At 42.6% G+C, this 21,851-nt stretch overlaps 1 protein-coding gene across 2 annotated transcripts in view; it reads right to left on the reverse strand.

Annotated features, from left to right (window-relative positions):
- Positions 1 to 401: 401 nt before the first annotated feature.
- Positions 402 to 21,851, reverse strand: part of MOB3B (MOB kinase activator 3B) — a 176,518-nt gene continuing 155,068 nt past the window's right edge. For both annotated transcript variants that reach the window (XM_090038815.1, XM_090038816.1), the window contains exon 4: positions 402 to 7,318. In XM_090038815.1, the coding sequence (XP_089894941.1) occupies positions 7,289 to 7,318 (30 nt within the window). In that variant the 3' untranslated portion in view covers positions 402 to 7,288. The remainder of the gene's footprint in view (positions 7,319 to 21,851) is intronic.

A 21,851-nucleotide genomic window follows, 5' to 3' on the forward strand; every position in this document is an offset into this window, starting at 1 on the left:
CCTTAAAAGCTCCCTTATGGGCTGATCCAGGTGAAGCACAGTAGCATGCTATCCCCTCTACTGGGTAGGCAGTGACAGAATAGCCCCTGCATCACTTTTACTTTCATTAGAAGCAGGATAGGCTACTTTGAGAAGGAAGCATTGCCCACATGAAAATTCAGTAAGAGGTTGGGCATTGCTTTTATAGGCAGAGGTATCCTATCCATTGTGCCTAGTCTTGTACTGATTCTTAGAAAATTATGCATAGCCTTTGCACTGGGACTGACTCAGGGGGCTGATTGGTCTCCTCTAGCTCTCACCTCCAGGTTCTGATAGATATCCTTATCCAGCAATAAGGAAAGGATGTGAACATTTCTTACCAAGAAAAGTTAGATGTAAAAAACAATTTCAGGACATTTAAGGAAGGTTATGTATCTTTTATTTGTAATATCTGAATTCTTTAGATCCATAATCTAGGATTGATTTCCCAAGTAGTCATTCATTTTATCCCGCTTTTGTTTTATGACTTCAGTAATTAGTGACAGTCTCTCTTTTCATCCAACTGAACTCTTCTTTAAATCACAAACAGAACTAAAATAGTCTAAAAACACATTTTCTGACATCATGGAAAACTAATGAACAGTGCTGATGCATGGAAGAGAAAAGGGGGCTCAAACCGTTGTATTTTGTTCAAAACAACCATTTCCTCTAAAATTAGAAAAAACAAACCAACCCCCCCTCTCATTCTATTTTTGAGGGGGGATAAACTACGCACAAAAGCTCAAAAGAGTAATTCATCATTTGACCTGGGAGAATATTCTGTTGTTAAGACATTATAATATAGCCATTAAAAAAGTAAAAATCTGTTAAATGGAAAATAAAAATTATCCCCTTTGAAAGCTTCAACATTGTTTGGCTCCCTCCTCAACAGCATTACCTCCCTCTCTTTTATAAAGAGAAAATAGAAATTCAGATTTGATGACTTCAAGTTGAAATGAGCAACACCAGAAGCCTATTATTACTCATGAAGGGGCTGTTCCTGGTTTATTTTTGCTGTCAGAACTGGTAGGAGAAACTTAGTTTGAATCTCTCAAGGTCTTCCAATCCACACACTGACCCATTGCTGACAGCTTGCTGAAGCTGTGCATCCCCTGCTATAATCCTCTTCCTAAAGAACTGAGTTGGCAGCCTCAATATTCCTATTTTATGCATATCAGAATCTATTTTGCAATCCTTAAAGGCACCTCCATCCCACCCTCTGCTTCTTTCTTCACAGAAGGAATGGAAGGAACAAAAAGCAAGCTACTGGAGCTTGCTACTGGACTCACTGGGGGAGTCCCTGTTCCCCTGAGCACTCCCAGGAGTGACCAGGAATAACGGTCACAAGCTGGCAAAGGGTCGATTTAGGCTAGATATCAGGAAGTGCTACTTCACGGCCAGGGTAGCTAGGATCTGGAACCAACTTCCAAGAGAAGTGGTGCTGGCTCCTACCCTGGAGGTCTTTAAGAGGGGGCTAGATGTACACCTTGCTTGGGTTGTTTGACCCCAGTACTTTTTCCCGTCAGAGGGCAGGGGTTGAAGCCTGGCTCTGGGAGCACAGATGTGTGAAATGAGGCCTTGTCTACACTGACGTGGCTCTTCTGGCAGAAGTTCTGGTGGTAGACAATAGCTGCCAGTCCCCAGCCACCACAGCCTGTACCTGTCCATGTGCTTCTGACAGCTTCTTGTGGCTCCACTGCAGCAGCTGGCAGAACCTTTCTTTCACTTGACAGATGTGATGTCCCTGCCAGGAGCAGAGGAGATTCCTACCACCACAGAGCATAGATGAATTCAAGGTTTTGTCTCCAAAACACTGTAGTATAAGCTAGCCCTGAGTCATATTACACCATTTAGTATAAGGCCACTGCACTTATCTTCAGTAAGATATAGGAGTATTTTACTCATTGGGAAATAACCTGCCAAAGCCCAACGCTTGCAAATGGTACTTAGAGTGCAGTAATGCAGGAACATTCATGTCATTATTGCCTAGGACTGCAAGCTCTGGGGGGTTGGGGATTCCGCATGGACTCTCTGTAATCACAAACTTGGTTATACAAATATGAGATGCCTTTGTTACAGATGTTGTTATTGCCCGATTGTTTTTGACATGAATGCAATAGGGAAGGAAACACTTGGACCCTTTCCCTACCTCATGTGTCCATGCACAGAGGCCATGCACAATGCCTGTCCTCATGTTCCTCAGCTCCCAGGAAAAAACAATGTTAGTATCAGGGCTTAAGGGCCAAGCAGAATGGGTCAAGGGCAAGACTCCATCCAATGTCCATAAATGCCAATGCAAAAGGCAAGCACATATAACATCTTTCAATACCTGTGGCTGCTTTTGTTCTAGAATGGGCTCTCTGAATGCCATTCCAGGGAAATTTTGACTGCGCTAGCTCTAATGCTTTGAGATTCTCTCACTGCAACACATAGCCCCTCCTTTGCTCCATCTCGTGTGCTGTAACACAGAACCCATTAGGGAGCTCAAAAATGATTAAAACTGGACTGAAACACAATTTAAAACTACACATGCCTGTCTGCACACACATCCTGCCCTCCGAACAGTTTTGCAAATACAGTGAAATTATTACAATCATAATAAAGTTACACAAAAACAGTATTCAAAATAACTGGGAATTAATTCCTGCACATTTTAGAATTGCACAATGTTCATTAGACCCAAACAGTATATAGAGTAAGTGGCTTTAGTGAAACCTAGGACAAAAATGATTTTGTATATTAAATATTAGGCTCTTTGATTTTATCTAGCAATAGCTTGATTTTCTGCATAAACATTCCATCTACTTTAAAACAGACTTATACTGCACTTTTATTGCAATACTTCACAGCTATGGAAATTACTGGTTGTGAATTGCTACTTATCTTACCCCTTACAAATGGGGAATTTTAAGAGCCTAGAACTTGCCCCATGAGACAGACACTATCTCTGATATGCTGGGGACAGACATTACACAGACTGGTTTAAGTGATCAGAAACTGGTTTAAACCTGTAACAGAACAGATGTTCAATGCACATAAACCAGTTTGAAAATGACTGAAACCAGTTCAGATAACCTTGCTTGAATGCAGTATCATACTTAACTGATCTGGGTCAAACCAATATATGCAGTGTCTGTCCCTTGCTGGTTTAAGTTAAACCAGACTCCTCCAGCATCCTGGCCTGCTCTCTGGGCTGGGTGGGGTCTCTGCTTCACATCAGGGCTAGCCCCTCCCCTCTGATCCCTGACTTCAGCTCCAGCACAGACTGCAGGCAGCTCCCCACAACCTCATCACCACTCCCTGCTCAGCAGAAATTCCCCACTCCCTTCCCCTCCCCTCTGCCTTGCCCCTTACCAGTCTGTGTATTGGCTAGCAGACCACAAGCTTGCTACAGTCTGTGCAGTGACAGGTGGGACAAAGGCAGAATCAGCAGGCAGGTGGTAATGTCTCCTTGTTTTTTTCTTAATGGGGTGATAAACACTGAGTTAGGGGTGTTATCAATTCCCTGTTGGGCTGGTGGTGGGGGTGACCCCTCCCTAATCCATAATCAGAGCATCCTGCTGGGCCTGGCCATGCCTCCTCAGCTCAGCACTTCTGAAGGGAAGGGAAGGCTGCTCTAGTGCCCCCTGGCTTCTAGCCCGAGCTACTGCAGGCATGTGCTTGCATGTCTGGGATGCCTGTTCAGTTACAAACTGATTTAGCCTAGTCCAGTTAGACTAACTTGCAAAGACTCAATCAATTCTGGCTCGGGCTTTTTGAATGTCTGTCCCCAGCCATAGAGGCCAGAACCAGAAGCTTCTAAGAAATGTAGAAAATCCCCTCTACCGGGCAATTAAGGAATCATCTGACTATAGAAGAAGCTCTTCCTTAACTCCAGGCATTTAGCATCTATACTGTCTGTTTAACCTTCTGTCTAACCTTATGAGCACCCACTTTTGTAACAAGCTCATTAAAGCATTGGCTTAATTTGATACCTTTTGGTAGAGGTGTCAAACTCAAATGAGTTTGTGGACTGGTTCTGGACCATGGGATTTCTCATGAACTAGACAACCCAACTCTGGATCTAATCTGCATGGGTTCTCACCAGGGCTGCCAGAGGTGCTGAATCAGCATGGCCCACAGCCAAGAAGTTCACAGCACTACAGCTTAACCCCCATTGCTAACTACCACTAATTTCAGTCAACAGGAGCTTTCAACACCAGTAAATTCACGGTCAGCCTTCACCCCCTAGGGACTAGGTGTGCTGATACAGTGCTGCAGCAGCAGGGTTAAGTACAAGTGATGTGGTTTAGTGGTGGCATTTTTAACTTCTTTGCTGCTGGGACCTCTGGCCAGAAGCACTGGGCCAGATGTTTGACACCTCTACCTTATGGCAATGAGTTCTACTACCCAATTAAGCACTGTGCAACCCTCAACCAAATGAACGTTCAGGATATTGTGTGCTTTCCAAAGAGCAAACTTGATTGCAAAGAGCAGTGAAAGAGGTAGGAGCACTTTAGTCCTGTACATTAATCTGCAAGTTGAAATTCCCTTGAAGGCAAAGGTTAATGCTATTTGCATATTTGCATAATTCTAAAGCCACAGAAAAGTTTCCAATCCAGCAATGCTGAATGCTTCATAGATCAAGCCCTTAGTCCCTGGAGGGAGGCAAATCATTGTTTTGTGCACCTCTGCTGCATACTTGTTCAATTAAGCAAGTATATACTTGTATTTTATTACTTACAGAACACACCTTCCCCCACCCCCCACAATTGAGGTGCATGTTTTAAGTGGGAAAGTTGCTATCTTCACTGGGCAAGGAGCACCACGCATGCCACGCAGCTACCAAGATGACTGCTACTTGTGCCTGCCTAACAAGCTGAAGGGGTGGAGTCCTATGTTACCCCTTTCAGAGCTATAAACCTATTCAAGAGTGTGGGACCTAACCTTGCAGGACACAGAGTAAGTCCTCCTGGGAACAAACAGGCTAGGGACAGCCATGACACATAAACCAGTTTAAGTGATCAGAAACTGGTTTAAATCTGTAACAGTACAGATGTTTAGTGCACATAAACCAGTTTGAAAATGGCAAAAAACCCCAGTTCGCGATAAACCTGGTTGAATGCAGTATCAGACTTAACTGATTTGGGCCAAACCAATTTATGCAATATCTGCTCCAGACCCCTTGCTGGTTTATGATAAATACGACTCCCCAGCATCCAGACATGCTGTCTGGGCTGGGTGGGGCTCTCTGGTCCACAGCAGAGCTGGCCCCTCCCCTCTGCTCCCTGGCTGTAGCTACAGCACAGATTGCAGGCTGCACCCCTTTCCCCTCACCACTCCCTGCTAAGCAGGAATTCCTCCTTCCCCTCTGCCTTGCTGAGGAGGTGTCTGGGTATTATCTAGCAGACCACATGATGGTCCTTGCTGAATCAACAGGCAGAATCAACGGGCAGAATCTAGAGGTAGCTGGTAATATTTCTCTGTTGTTTTCTTAATGGGGTGATAAACACTGAGTTAGGGGTAATAAGCACTGTTATCAATTCCCTGCTGGGCTAATCAGAGCATCCTGCCAGGGTCTGGCCATGCCCCCCATCACTCAGTGCTGTGGAAGGGATGGGAGGGCTGTTCTAATGCAGGGGGCTTCTAGCCTGAGCCACTGCATGCATGTGCCTGCATGTCTGAGATGTTTACAAACCTAGCCAGGTTAGACTAACATGCAAAGATTGAATCAGTTCAGGCTCAGGTGTTCTGAATGTCTGTCCCTAGCCACAGTATCCAGGAAGCGTGGCACTGCAGGAAACTGTACCACATCTGGCAGGTCCTGAAGCCACATTACCTGAGAAGACTTTTAACTCTATGTCATGCTGTTGGCCATGACTCTGGAAAAAATCTTCTTTCCCCCTACATTCTTTCTGTCAAATACAAGGTGCATGCTTTATTTTGGGGGCATGGTGGATGTGAGAAAATACAGTAAGCTCATATATGCTTGCTGTTTTTTAGTGACAGCTATATTTCAGTTTAGCACAACTCATTGCTGGTACCCCATTACTGTAAAATTCATTTCCAATATGGTCTCAGAATTAAAAACTGTTAAAATCATTCAGGTGGATTGGGAATAGATGGATATCAGGGAAACGGTTCAAGAACTGTCCCGGAAAGTATTATCTTTATTATACAATAAAAGAGCTATGCAAAATTCCTTAGAAGACACAGAATACATGGGACTATACTACTTGTTTTCCATTTGTTCAACTCTGTCCCTGGAGACCCTCCTTCAGTAGAAACTATTTCAAATATTTAGAAAGACCCCTGTGGCAGCAGTCACATGTTACCTAAGTGAATGAGAAGTTGTTATCAGTGGTTTAAAATCAGACTGTACACTGAAAATGACATACTGGACTTTTCTAGTAATGTCATACCCTGTGGCCCTGATGTAACCTTCATACCAATGACCATCTTAAATTTACACCATATGAGGGACATCCTCACTTTGAAAGACAGAAGTGTGTGCATGTGTGTGGAGGGGGAGGTAGTGGTGTGAGTAGGGAGGAATAAAAATAGGGCAGGGAAAAATGAAGGGGACTTTAAACCCGAGAGTGAGCCCATTGAAGTTACCTTGGATTTCTATGGAGGTGAGAATCTGCCCTGCTGTTACCTGATTGAGAGTCAAAATGAAAAAAGAAGCAAAAAATCCCAAACAAAAAAACCACAGGAAAATTCCATTCTGCCTGATCTCAGGAGAAAACAGTTTCATTCCTACAGATGCCGAGGCATCTGGTATTGGGGAAGCTTTACCAACACGTTTTGGGTGGTGTGAAGAGACACAAACTTCAATTACAAAACCTTGCTGGGCTTCTTCTTAATATTATGCCATACCTGGAAAGCAAAGTACATACAGAAAAACATTTTTAACTAATTACCATGTTCTTGTTCAAATTAAAAATGCACAGGTCAACCTAGAAACCTGATTTCCAGTAAAGCTTGAACAGTAGGAACATGGACTATCGTTGTTTGTGAGTGAAGAGATCCTCCTCAATAATTCAGCAATTAAAAAAATGAAGTTAATGCTCTCTCTTGGTAATCCATGTCACTCATAGGGAGTTTCTAGCAGCATTTTAGGGTTAAGAGCACAGATAATGGTGGCAAGCATCTGTGAAAGTAACCTTCTGTCCTCAACTTTCCTGCTAGTGGGATTTAACAGGCAGGTTCAGTCTGTGAAGGCTATCACATCCTCTAGCTCTGCAGGAAGGAGGAAAATGGATTTTTCTCATGTTCAATGGGTGGCTCTTTAGTGACACATCCTGGTTGTCATCTCCTTCTGTAAAACAAAAGCGGGAATTAAAAATCAAAGGTAACTGGCTTTACAATATGCACACAGTGCCTGCACATTTACGATTTCCACATCTCACATGACAGCCATTGCCATGTGGCTTTGCATGTCACATATCTGCACTATTCTCTCTTATCTTCAAGGACAATGCACATAATTGGCAATTAGCATAAAATCTTTTATCATTTCTGACAACTTTAATACTGTATTAATTCCAAAACTGTGCCTGCTAAATGTTGCTTCATCCCCCATAAAAAAGATAAATTACTTGCATGTATCCTCTCTGGTTGTGAAGCAAAAAGGACTTTTAAGTTAATGTAAAAAATGGGATTCCATCTTTGTCACTGAATGTAAGACTAGAGGAAAAAGTTCCAATTATGAAATGCAATTACACACCCCTAAAAGTGGTAAATCTTCTCTAGAGTTGGACTTGATTGCAGTTTGGATCCAAAATTCAATTTGGAAACTTTCCCAACTGCAATTTTCCACCTGGAATTTGGTTTAGTCCATTATATGGCTGTATTTAAGCTATGAAGTTTGGATCTGGAATGGCAGGTGTATGGCCAGCTCTTGATTCTGTAGTTTGGGATGAAAATATTTTTGATTTTACAGAGCACCTTTCCTCTTTAAATGCTTTACAATACAATGGTACCATTCTGCAAACTGTTCCTACCCTGCAGTATATATGCTATTACAAACAGTCCCATTGATGCCAAGACACTGACATCTCTGCTGTGCTGTGCATGGACACTGACGTGAGGGGAGCTACTGCTCCTAAGAGTAAGCTGTAGATCACACTTGCAACAGCAGGCTGGACATAACACCAAAAAAATACTGGTAGGTGGAAGGTGGTTTCCAACTGACACAAAACAGACTACAGTGGGAAGACAAGCAAAATGATGAGCCTATTACTCATTAACGGGTCTCATTCAAATTGCCGTGGGACCATCAGTGTCTGTGCAGAGTGCACTTAGGGTTTCAGTTTTTAAAGCTTTCATTCAAACCTTCATGCCATCCCTGAAGACAGGCCATTTTAGTGGGGAGCCAAAATACACAGATTAAATGTCAGTTAATCCCCCTGTGATATATGAAGGGTTGAGCTAACACCTTTAACACTAACTCATGGAGTTCAGGGGGCTTTTGTTATTCCAAAGAGGGAGCTCTGCTCTTTCATTATCCTCTCAGGCCTGAACATTTTAATGGTAGTCTTGATTATACACATGGAACAAGGCATTTAAGTTGTCATGTGGCAAGGGATACTGGAGAGAGCACAGTTACATATTAAAAAATACAGATTAATTGTATACAGAATTAAATAAAATTCCTGAAATTTAAATCTACCACATCAACTACAACCAATGAAATTATCAGCCACGTTGGGAAAATGGAGGACTTAAGGTTTGGGAACAAGCTGGGGAGTCTCATTTGTAGGTCTGTGGCTCGTGGTGCTTACTGCCTGCTCCAACAAGGAAGTATCCAGGAAGTGCTGAAACAGTTTTACCAAGCAATCATATCATACCTAGCAGTTTAAGCAAGGAGGCCAACGATTAAGATTGACAAAATATGAAGAGCTGTGGGTCAGGGCTCAGACACATGGACATTTTCACTGCCTGTTGCAAATAATCTGTGACTAAGCAGTAGACTATTTCACATCATATATTGATTCACTTAATAAAATTGGAACAACAGCGAACTTGCTACACAGGCAGCTGTCTGTCCGGGTCAGGATGGCAGCTGCAGCAGCCCCAGCCTTGTACTTATGGCTTTTGTTTGTTCTTTTTTTGAAAACATATTTTAAGCATCCAATATTTCTTTCCTTTCATATCAGCAAGTTTCACTGTCCAAAAATGGGAGCTCCATAAAATTAGCAGGGGCCCTTCAGATCTTCCTTGGAACCTGCATGGAACTAACTGCAAGTGAACACAGCACGCTATCACATGAATCTGGATTGCTTCCCTTCCTGTTTTGTGGAAAGCATCTACAAAGGATAGGTCAGCACTGGGGGATGTGGGGAACAGAAGTGTTGAAGCAAGAGGTATTCATGCAGATTCCATGTAGCACTTGGACAACCCAAGGAGTGCCATACTGATATGAACCACGTGAATGACCTCCCAAACCAGAAAAAGTATCGCCAGGTTAATGCGGGCTGGGCATGCAGCAGCAAGCTCTCCCAAAAGGCAGAACTTATTGGCATGTACCCTGAACACAATACTTCTGGGTCAGAAGCTAGGGGCATCTGGATGGGCAGGCTGCATCTCAATATGGTGCCCTTTGGTGCCAGATGAGGATAGTTCAGATGTACCTGCAGACCAGTGGTTCTCAACTTTGTTAGACTCCAGGCCCCCTCTCAGAACATGCTAGCTCTTAGCTTTCATTCATTTTGTGACTCTGCAAATAATTCAGAAAGACCACAACAGGGCAGAAATGAATTTGATTCCTATTTGAAATTTCTGAGTTTGTCTTGTGAATTATGTGCAGGTGTTACACACCTAACTGCTAATATTTTGCTGCACCCTTTAAAGGATCTCATGGTACCTAAATGATAACCTGTACTTACTGGCTGCAATTGTATCACCTGATATCAGAAGAAAGGAAGCAAGCGAAAAATAAACATCACGGCAGATGGAGGACCCCAGACATCCATTCTGTGGTCACACAGAAGGCACTAAATGACTTAAAGCATGAAAAAGTTTTGTGACCAGTGTTGTGCCCTTGGGCAAGATGGCTGACAGGGCATGACTGAAGTTATGGAAAGAAACATTATCAATCAGATGCTGTGAAATGGACCTGGAACCCCAAAAGGACCTTCCCAGAGGGGTTGATAAAGATTGGTCAACATGGCAAGGCCTGAACTGCCCGAGCAAGCAAAGTATAAGATCAAAAAACAAACATGATCAAATGGAGCTGCTCTAAATGACACAAATACATGCGAGTGTGGTGAACAATGAACCATGAAGCACCTGCTCATTTGCAGGCTCCTTGATGAGACCTGTATGAAGGAAGACCTCACTGTAGTGCACGATTCTACCCCTAACCCTAACCCTAATCCCCCGCTCGCAGCATCCCAACCCCACTCCCTCCCACACCACTGCCTCCGTCTCCACCTCTGCCTCCAAGGAGGAAGGGGGCCGGGTGAGGCCAGCAGAGCTGGTCTTGTCCCACCTCCATCCCCGTTCCCATCCCCTCTTCCGTCCAGTCTGCTGCCACTGCCTCCAGAGGGCAGGGAGGCCCCGCTCTGTCCCTTGGGTCCCCACCATGGAGGTGCTCCACCACCTCCTGACCAAATGCTACATTCACACTCTGAATGGTTTTTTCCATCAGCCAATCAGAGTGCGAATAAAGTGGCAAGGACAGACGGACAGACTACAGCTTTTATAGAATTAGAATAATGCCCTTTGCTCCATATTGCTCACTGGAAGAAACCTTTAGGATTTGAAGGGAAAGCAACTTGAACTTTTACCTTAAAACCATCATACAGCATGAGTTACTTGTGGGGAAAAATCAGAAGGTATCTGAAGTACAGAGGTGTTCAGCTGACTTTGAATTTCACTAGCAAAACGTGGTCAGAATTTACAAAATCTGCTTTTCCAGACAAAAAAGTGTTGATGGACGAATGTAAGAAGTAAGATTTTTTTTTGGCAGGAGGCGCTTGTGATATCTCTTATTAAACCAGCTGTATAGTTGAGAGAAATGTTAGACAAACTGTCAATTACAGAACGCTCTTTTTCAGGTCAGGAGTGAATGGGCCAGTCAAAGGGCTTACACACTTCTACTGACCTTTCCAGGCCCATCTGCATTCTGAATCATCCCCACTGTGTGGCACCAAACTTATTGCGAATAAATGTGGAGAGCAGATTCGAGAACTTAATTTTTCCATTTGTACGGCATCCTCCTCTAACAATCTTCCACGTACAGACATGCACCCACGCGCTTTTAGAGAAAAAAGATTAGTAAACAACTTCTTTGTAGTTTATTGCTGCAATGTCACTGCTTTCTTTCTAATCCTGGCAAGTGGTGCCTTCTCAATGGAAAAACTGGGAGTTAATGTGCAGTAGAGCTGTGTTAACCTCTACAGGCTCTTAATGCAGGTATTTGGAGCCGATACACCATAGTGGTGGTTTCCTCAGAATCAAAATAGATGAGATAGATAAAACATTACCTCTCCTGTCTACAGCTGCTACTGCCCAACTATTAGGGAAGTCAGCTAGCAGCCATTTATCTTCTTTAGGAGGCTGTCAGGTTGTTGTGCAGAAGCAGAGAATGTCAATGGGTGTCACAGATCTGCCCATTCTGCGTCTCTGGGATTAGAGGGAGGCAAACTCCACCCTCCCAAGTACAATAATGAGCAGGCAAAGCCACAAACTGGTACTCAATTTCCTGCTTCCTACTTGAGAAAATTCTGAACTCAGATACAATAGGAATGGGTTCATTAGAAACACGAGGTAGACAAGGGGGAGGGGGGTCCTAGAAGAGCCTGATTTTATACACACTACATCTGATAAAAGTTTTTAAGCTACTTGCCACATTAGTGCCTCCACAGAGGGCAGCTATGAATGGTTCATTGCCCAAATATTCACTCTGAGCCTGCATTTGCCACCTCTTAAATGTTTGCTGATGCTAAATTTACCCTTTATATTAATGAAAAAAAAAACTTGTGGCATCATAAAGTACATAAGTGTTTTGCCTGCTTCTTTTGATGGTCCTATCCATTTTCTACCTCTTCCCTACCCCACTCCTAGCAGTCCTGCAACTGGTTCTGCAGATTTCTCCTTGTCATTTCACCCCTATTTAAATGTCTGTCTGTTCTAAGTCCTGTTTGGCATTGGTGTTAGAAATGTTTGCAGGAGTCAGACATCCAGAAAATGATTCTGGGTCTGATAACATCATTATCACTGAAACAGAGAAGCCATTTCTAAATGGACACACATTGTTATCACCAGTGAACAACAGAGACATGGAGAGAAACAAGCAGGGCTACATTCAGTCTGTGCTCACAAAGGCTTTGGTTTTTATCAACTTCCACTGACCCTGGTGATAACAACAATTAAAGTTAACTGAGATATTTCCTTACAGAAGCTGGAGTAAATTAGTCTGTATTCCAAGAAGAGAGAGATATGCACAGATACAGACTTATTTTGTTGTATTCTTTTTCTTACGGGAATTTACAACAGGGAATCAAAATAAACAGGAAATGGTTTCTAAAACAGAAATCCAAATGATTATGAACCATGCAAAATACATTAGCTTCAGTCAAGATTCTGATGGGGCTTTTAGGGAATGATCAAGGGGTTGTGCAACAGCAATCTGACTCGAGACAAATTGCTGCAGGACTCAGAAAGGATATTCTGTTTGGAAATCATCATTAAAGCCCAGTCTCTGGCACTTTAAAGAGCAGGCTATTTTTTTCCTCACCAAATCTCTCAGATAATGGTTTTCAAAAAGCAACAGAATGATCCATCCTTAAGGGTTCTAACAAACTTCTGGCCGCATACAAACATTCAGTGGCTGCTTTCCCAGGAGAAAAAACCACAAGTGTACAGATGTTCAAGATTTCTCTCCCAAAGCAAAAATGACCATTCCAAGAGGAAAATAACCTGGGAACAACCAGGGTTAAATTACTCCCAGGAGTTTCTCCTGGGACAGCAAATGTCTATACAATTTACCCTGCTGAAAGAAATCACAGCACAGTCTTTCAGCATCCCAGGGCGTTTTGCCCCTGCCCCTGAGATTGTGTTGCTTGGGATGGACTCTACTACTCCAGCTGAGCAGGAAGCAGAACAACCCCCCCTCCTTTATAATCCCACATTGTGCTGCAGGGAGTCACCAGCTGACCCTGATCGGTCTAGTAAGAAGAATTCTCCCAGGTCATCTGAACACGTGTAACACAGCACTAGGCATCAGGCAGTCTAAAGCCAAATCTCAGTCTAAATCACTGAAAAATCTCACTGGCCCAAAGGAGATTTTGGCCCCTCTTATTCCAACAATACAATGAAAACTTACATGTAACTGCTATTAAAATAAATTAGAGCCTACCTCCTCTCAGGTTTGGTGGCAGAATAAACTCTTTAGTCTTTCTAACAATGTGGTTATCTAGAAAGCTGTTTTAACTGAAGTGCAAAGGGTTGTGGGAACATTCTTGATTAGTAGCACCTGTTACAGGAAAAGGGGGTATAAGGAAGTTGAAGCCTAACGACATGCAGAAAATCAATTTACTGACTACCTCTTCTAATGGAGAGGAGGGAGTGCAGGAACTGCTGACTCTGGTCTGTGGTACTACGGTCTTGAGCCCCAACTGGGAATGAAAAGATATAACAGCTGCACAAAGAGACTAGACACACACACACTACACACACAAGAGAGGAAGAAAAGAGAGAGAGAAAAATGATTTCTTAAATATATTAAAGCTTATTCTTTTACTTAATTCCCTACCCCACAAGGCTAGTTAGTGGAGCTATTCAGTCCAGAAACCTGGGTTTAACTCCATTTGTTGTGGCTTTGCAATCCCCTTTGAAAAAGCAACTACTGAGTATTAACCACTTATCAGTATATGGCCAATGCATCAAGAGCCATTACTTCACTTGGTGCTAAATGAAAGAATTAACTCAAAAACTGATGGCAGAAAAGACCTCTCCTTTGAAGCAGCAGCATACAGCAGAAATGGAAACTGAGTCTAGACCAGTTTGACTGCCCATGCATCAGGCTGGGAGTGGTATTTAACATAGAACTAATTTGCAACTATTAATAAACCCTTCCTTCTTCTCTGTCAAATTATTCTAATGCTTTCTAGTTCGCTGGAGATATTCTAGAAGACAATTCCTCTAACCCCAGAAGTCACAGCACAGCCAATGGTATTTGTGATGTCACAGAAGGATGCATTCTTGGAGATTTTTTGGGAAGTGCCAAAATAACTCCACAGACAAGACCTCCTCCTCTCCAATCCCCTCCCCACTTTTAAAGCATAAGTTAATCAATCTTTATTTCATTTATTTGATTAATGTTTTCTCCTCCTCTTTCCACATCTGTGTGGTAAATACACTCAGCATATAACTCAAGTCAAGTTTCATTTTTTGCCCCCCCTGTTCACATTCTATTTCAAATAAAGCAAGAAAAGAAAGAAAGAAACCTAACAGCTTTCTGAGTTTGTGAGGAGATCAAGAGTTTCAGTGTTTCTAAAGGGACAAAATCATTTTTGTGAAAATTTCTCTGAAGCCCTGCTCTCCAGAAGAACAGCTCATCAGGGGAAGCTAGGGTCTGGCATTACTGTTGTGGTGCTCTGGTTAAAAACTTTGTTCTTTAGAGAACACAGTTTCTGTTGCTGGGTGAATCACACAAGGGGTAAGCAAAACATCAGGAATGACATGCCACACATCCAGAAATTACACATTTATGTGCATGTGTAATTTTCCACATAAAACATATGACTGCGCATAATTGCATAAAATCTCATGCAATTCCCTGGGGTTTAGCTGGTAAGTGGAAAGGGAAACTCCTGCTTGAAGGAGAGGCAGATGGGTGTGTGTGTGGGGTTTGTGGGTGAGTGTGGGCACCCCCACCACACCTCTCACCCCATTGTGCCCAGCTCCTGCCAGCGGTGGCAGCCACTGGCGATAGGCTCTCAGGGTGCTCCTGGCTGGGGAGGCAGAGCTCCTGGTGGTGCACAGCCATAAGCCCCATATGTGCTGGCACAGAGCCAGCCTGGTTTGGCCCAAAGGCTCTTGCCAGCAGACTGAACTGGACCGGCTCCATGCCATCACATGCAGCCCCCAGGATTTGTTGGAACTGCGTGCTGCCAGGTACTCTGTCTGATGTGGCCAGGGGCTGTGTGCAGCAGGGGGCATGTGGCAGGGAAGCCCACACCCACCCACAAATCCCGCACACTCCCCCACAAACCCTGCACACTTCCATACCCACACCCGCCTAGAAATCTCCCTCAGACACCCATGCCCCCCACACCTTGACAACCCCCCACACACCTGACACTCACCATCCAACCACACCCCACGCACACAAATATCTGAATGTATTTCTAAAGTAGGTTCAAATAGTGTTATATTTAGTTTAATTTGAAAAATAAATGTAATTAATTTAGCATAATTTTGAGGGTTTTTGTGCATAATATTGAATTTTCCTGTGCATAATTCCCTGGGGTATAACTTGCTAAGCGCTTCACTCAACCCACATCTTTGAAGGAGGCATGCATCTTCATTTTGTCCTATGAGGGAGCAGATGGGAATCTGAGCAAAATACTAGGAATAATCCAGGAAGATAGTGGTGTTTTATAATATCACAAGAAAAAATAAAAAACAAAACAAAGAAGAAAAACCTCCTTCAGGTACACTGGGAATGCCACATGGAGTGCTGACAGATGTGATAGTCTGTGTGTAACTGACCACTGAAAGTGCTCTACTGCTGTGCACTGACAGAAGCACATGGCTGCAGAACGCTTTAAACATCCCTGATAGTGCAATAATCTGAACCCTCATTGCATGCATCAGGGTTCTAATTAATGTCTGTCAGAGTGGCCAGAAGCAGGGCTCAGCTGATGCAGCCCAGCATTGCTCCACCTGCTGTCTTCAGGATGGGGGGGGGAAGGGAGAGAAGTGAACGCAGGCTGGGGGCTCCCATTCACCCCATCCTCACACACACCAGAATAGCTAGGAAAACCTCAGAACGATCCCACTCTCCTGCCCTCCCCCCTCCCATCCTGAGAGAGAATGGAGGCTTGGAGGGCAGTTGGGGCTGGGGGCCGGTTGCTACTGACATACATCCTTTCTTCCTGGATCAGTTTCAAAGGGTTGCTGAGTCACATACCCCCCGATCCAACAGTGAACTCTGCTGGATTGGGAGTGTCAGTCTAATTTATAGCACTTTCTGTAAAGTGTCATGAGTTAGACTGGGGAGCTGCATGTCTGTCAGCACCCACAGATTCTAATACTTGTTCAGCCCACTTCAGCTTCACAACCATAGTAAATCCAAAATATCTATTTTGGATCTGCTAGCACCAACAGAGACATTGCTTGCCATGCTTTTCCTTTGCATTATACTATAATCCCTAGAAAAACTGAACAGCAAATTACTGCCCTTCACTAGCTACCCTGGCTCAGCTCCAGAAAGGATATTAAGAAGCAACAAAAGCTGCTCAGCATATGTACGCTATTAGGAATAGGAAGGAGTAGGCACAAGAAATTATGTTTTTCCTCCAGAGTCTATGCAAGGGTCCATGAAGATGGGGAGGTGGGAAGATAAGAGCCACTGCTGGCATCTGTACCATACAGTATGTTAATGCCAGCACTGGCTGAAACTCAGAAGAGACTTTTTACAAGGTGCAGCAATACTTGCTCCTACCTACAGAGTGATTTGATGACTTTAAAAATTACAAAATGTCATTAACAGTCAACCATCCTAGTATGATGTCACCACCCACTGCCACTCAGGAAGGGCCCATTCTACCCCATGGCTCCAGAAGAGTTTTCACATGGACCTACTGACAGCAGTAGAAACTACTGAAGTGCTCTGCAGGACTGTGTACAGAGATTATAAAGGCACATGTTCTCTTCAGCATGCTCTGTAGGTGTACTTTTGGAAAAACTAATTTTAAAGGGAAGGCCCACAAGCAAGGGCCAAATATCAAACCGAGGGCTCAGCCATGTGCCCCTTAAGTCAGTGAGGAGCACTGTTATCAACTGCACGATATCAGATGCTACATGTTCATGCTACAAAGAAATGGTTTACATTTGCAGTACACAGATTTGTAAATGAGAATGGTTTCAAAGCAAAAATGGACTAAGTTATTTTGTTGCTGTTTTCTGTTTGAATATTTCTATGTTCATAAAGGGCAAGAAACCATCAAGTGAACAAAGCCCTTAGTGTCTTAGTCACAAAAACAAGCTGTTTACTAGGAAATCAAAGAAATCAAGAATGTCAAATTCCAGCATTGCACAACTACAGCCTCTATTTAGACTTCTAATTAACCATGATACCAATACTAAAACCAAATTTGGAACAATAGAATCATTTGCAAAAGTTCCCTCTTTCCTCTTCAGCACGAATTGTGATACACTGTTTTAGCTGATGGGAGCCACACCCTAATGTTATATTTACAAGGATCTTGCATGAAAATATACTCAAACCCTTTCCCATGACCTCTCGGGATTGTCTCTCTCCCAACAAGCTACAGTCAGATCGATCGCTAACCAATAGATCGAGGATGTGGGGGGGGGAGGAGGTGGCATGCAGCCAGATGCGGATGGGGGGGCTGAATTTTGGAGCAGCACCGGCCACCATGTACGAGCTTCCCCCTCTCCCCATGTCCAGCTGGGTGGGCAGTGCCTGTGCAGGATGGTGTGTGGTGGTGCTCCATCCCCACCCACTCATGTGTACCCTCTAGGGCCTTCTCACATAGCCCCAGCTGACAACCTGAATATGTATGGGAATGTTTGCCAGAGATCAACTGTACTCATGCCTTAATGTGTAATATCACATATAGCCAAACTTTGGTGGACAGTGTGCTTGCCAGGAAAAAAAAAAGATAAGAAACACAGGAAATCCTATGAACAGCCAATCATCTGAGTCAGCTCTCACTGATGGCAATAAGAGTTTAGCCACTGACTTCTACTGGCAAAAGGATCAGAGGAAAATATTTTGGAGCAGTGTGACACTGATTCATAATAGAGTGGGTACATGCCAGGTGCTTGGGTGGCAACATTCTAGTCCAGTTAGATATACACAATTAGCCCTTCAGGTAAATGAGACCAGGAGTGGCCAGTCTGAGGCACGTGTGTCACAAGTGGTATGAGCAGCCTGTGTGTGGCATGTGGCAGATCAGGTAAGAGGTAGGCAGAACAGTGGCCGATAAGGTGCAAGCCACACCCTAAGCAACAAATCCAACCCCTTATGCCAGCCATGTGCTGCTGCTATTCGTGCTTCCACAAGGCACTGTTGCTTTTGCTGCACAGGGTAGTGAATGTTAGCAAAGGACAAAGCCTGGTCTCCACTGGACCATTGTGAGCTAGATGTTGTACATTTTATACACCAGTAAATCTATTCTTACACACCAATAAATCTAAAAGAGAAGAAAACTTGAAAGACTACTTTCCCCAACTTTGCCAACTTTCTGTGAAATTGTCAAGTTCCTGTGGCATTTTACTTTTTTCTTGGCAGATAGGAAAATTATATTATCCATTTCTCTGTCTTCTGAGTTTGGATTAATATGAATTCATGCATTTGCAGCAGGGGCCAGATCCAAAGTCAAATAAAAAGATGCTAATTGTTTTCAATAAGTACTGGACTAGGAATCAAACTATGAACTTTCATTTCCTTTTCTGTGCTTAGAATCTCTTTCCTGAATCTTGAAGCTAATGACATCATGTTCACAATTCCCATTTTATGCCAATCAGAGTATATTGCTCAGTGCTTGGAGAATAATATAAAAAAAGTATTTTGTGGAAAAAAAATTAAACAGTTTATGCAATAAATTATTTGACATAAATATTTGCACATCATTTGCCGAGCTCTTTAAGCCAGATAAAGAGGGAGGAAAATATATTTGTTGAATAATTTATGTGAACAATTCAATGGAATTAATCTAATAAAATATTCAACAAATATTATTTGTCCAGTTCTAGCTTTTAAGATAATTCAGTTCCAGGCTCCAATGGCTACAAATAATTCTTGGGAAGATAATCAGTCTTGCTTTTAGGCTGACTTGTGTTCTAGAAAAGAAAAAAACCCACTTCTTGTTAAAGCAATGTCCTGATTTTGTTTCTACAGCATTATACTGTATAAGTCAATTTGCTGCCATCTTGTTTCAGCTTACATGGCTGTAGAACACACACAGTAATAGACACAGAAATATGGAATGCCCTCATTCAGGGAATCATTCAGAGATTATTCTGAGGAACCACAGAAACCAGAAATGGAAAGAGCTTTTGGTTATCTGGTCTATTAGCTTTCTATAGCAAGATCATTCCCAACAATACATTCTCAAGGGCTTTTCCTTAATGGAGTATGAACTGCAAAGCTTAATTTACATTGGGTATTTGAAGCCATAATATCTAGAATAAAGCACCAAGCTGTAGCTATTAAGGAACACTTTTGGCCTTGAATCAGTTAAGCACTTAAACATGTGCTTAAGTCCATTGATGTAAAGCTAGGAAGTATACATAAAGACTCTTGTCAATTTTAAATTCATTCCATTAAAAAGTAAGATCTTACCCATCAGTTTTTGTAGCTTTACAATCACAATTTCCTTTTTTCTATAGTGTTTTCTTTCCCTCAGTTGCCAAATCAAAGGCCCACTTACATAACTCAGAAGCCACCTGACTATACAGGGTTAACATGGGACTATCAGATGCTCAAACTAAACTAAATAAAGATTTTTAAAGATATTTTTATTCTGCAGTCTTTTACTCCTATAGGAATATTAGGTTCTTTGTAACTATTACAGTTTTAAAAAAGTTTAAAACAGAAGAATTGTTTTTGGAAGACTGTGCCTCTTCAATTTTCTGCAGAATTATAACTCCATTTGGAGGAATAAAACCTTGCTCTAAAATTTCCCATTGATTCCTATGGTCTAGTTTTTCTTTAGTAAGCTTGGAAATTATAACTCCTGTTTTTAGCATTCTTTAATGCGTGACTCTCTATCACAGATTCAAAACACCCCTCATTAGACACACAGTGTCTCTTAGAAAATGCCAGCTCTTGGCTTTCACTCATTTTTTGACTACAGAAAAATAATAGCATAATTCTTCTGTTGCAATGAGCTCAGAAAGGCCACAACAGGGCAGAATGTCTTTGACACTATGGATTCCTGTTTGAAAACTCTGGATTTATCTTGTGAACCATGTGTATGTGTTTGCATACCTAACAGAGCTAATAGTGGGTAGTGCTATATGGAATCCATAAAAGGATTTGATGTCACTGTGAGAGCTGTAGCAGTCTGGTTGAGAATCACTGCCCTCATGATTATTTTTCAAGTGGAGGCAAATTTACTTTTTAACAATTTGTGAAATGCAGACTAATTATAAGGAGGAAAAATTGCCCAGCAGCCTGTAATTCAAATGGTCATGTGGCAGCCTGTAATTCAAATGGTCACGTGGCAGACATCCCAGAAATGCAGGCACATGCCTGCAGTGGCTCAAGCTAGAAGCTGGGGGGAAGGACGCTAAAGCAGCCCTCCAGTTAGCTCAGAAGGGAATTGGTAACAGTGTTTATCACCCTATTAAGAAAACAACAGAGGGACATTACCAGCTACTTGTTGATTATCACTGTTGATTCTACCTGTTGATTTAGCATGGAGGGTAACCAGCATGTGGTCTGCTAGCTAATACATCTCCTTAGCAAGGCAGAGGGGAGGGGGGAATTCCTGCTTAGCAGGGAGTGGTGAGGGGAGGGGGGAAGCAGCCCACAGTCTCTGGAGCTCCAGCTAGGGAGCAGAGAGGAGCCCCATCCAGCTCAGAGAGCATGCCAGGATACTGGGGGTGTCTGGTTTATTTTAAACTAGCAAGGAATCTAGGACAGACATTGCATAAACTATTTTGAGCCAAATCAGTGCAATCTGATACTACATTCAACCAGGTTTGTCTCAAACTGGTTTCAGCCTTTTTGAAACTGGTTTATGTGCACTGAACATCTGTTTTGTTACAGGTTTAAACCAGTTTCTGATGACTTAAACTGATCTATGTGTAATGTCTGTCCCTAGCCTTAATACGCATTAGCCCACTTTAAAGTCATGCATCTACTTTACGTGTGCTTAATGCACCTTTAAGATGGCGATTTTATGTTATTTAAGCCTAAATTTCATACCTGTAGGAAGCAGGGTATCAAATGTATGCACGAATAGCTAAGTCACATTAGCGAACATGTAGATGCGCTAATGAGCATTAACACGGTGTGTGTCAATGGATAGACACCCTGTCAATGTGCATTAGTGCATCTGCACATGCGTTACTGCAGCTAAGCTATTCGTGCCTAAATTTAATGTACCTTAAAGTGCATTAGCGTGTTCGCATGTAATTGTGTGCCTAAGTCACCTTAAGCGAAAGAGCATTAAGTTTAGGAACACCTAAATACACATGTAGACATAACCAGTGAAGCCAAAATCATAAACTAAATGCTACAAAACAGAACCACCTTAAACTGAACAGAATCATTACATGCATAAAATCATTGTGTACCTGATGCTTCCCTTCCTTCCCATTCCACATTTGGATACAGAGCAAGCAAAACAGTCATCAGCAAAGATGTATGCCAGAACCAATGCATGTGAAAACCTTTCATAGTTTCTCCGATGGTCTTGTCCTCTCTGAGGATCAATGTTGAGTGTAAAAATTTTCAGCCACAGAAGTCATAGAACATTATTTTTTTTGTGTGTTATAAAGAAAATTCATGACCATGTATTTTTCTACTTATAATTTATTTCTAAAGTTATGAATAAATGTTGGTCAACTGGACAAAGTATAAAAAACCACCTCAGTATCACTGCTTCTCATAAAAGATGAAGCCTAACAGTAGACTTCCCTGC

The sequence above is a fragment of the Crocodylus siamensis genome, chromosome 3, assembly GCF_052110815.1.
Source record: "Crocodylus siamensis isolate JL-2025a chromosome 3, ASM5211081v1, whole genome shotgun sequence".
In the NCBI taxonomy this organism is placed as follows: Eukaryota; Metazoa; Chordata; order Crocodylia; family Crocodylidae; genus Crocodylus; species Crocodylus siamensis.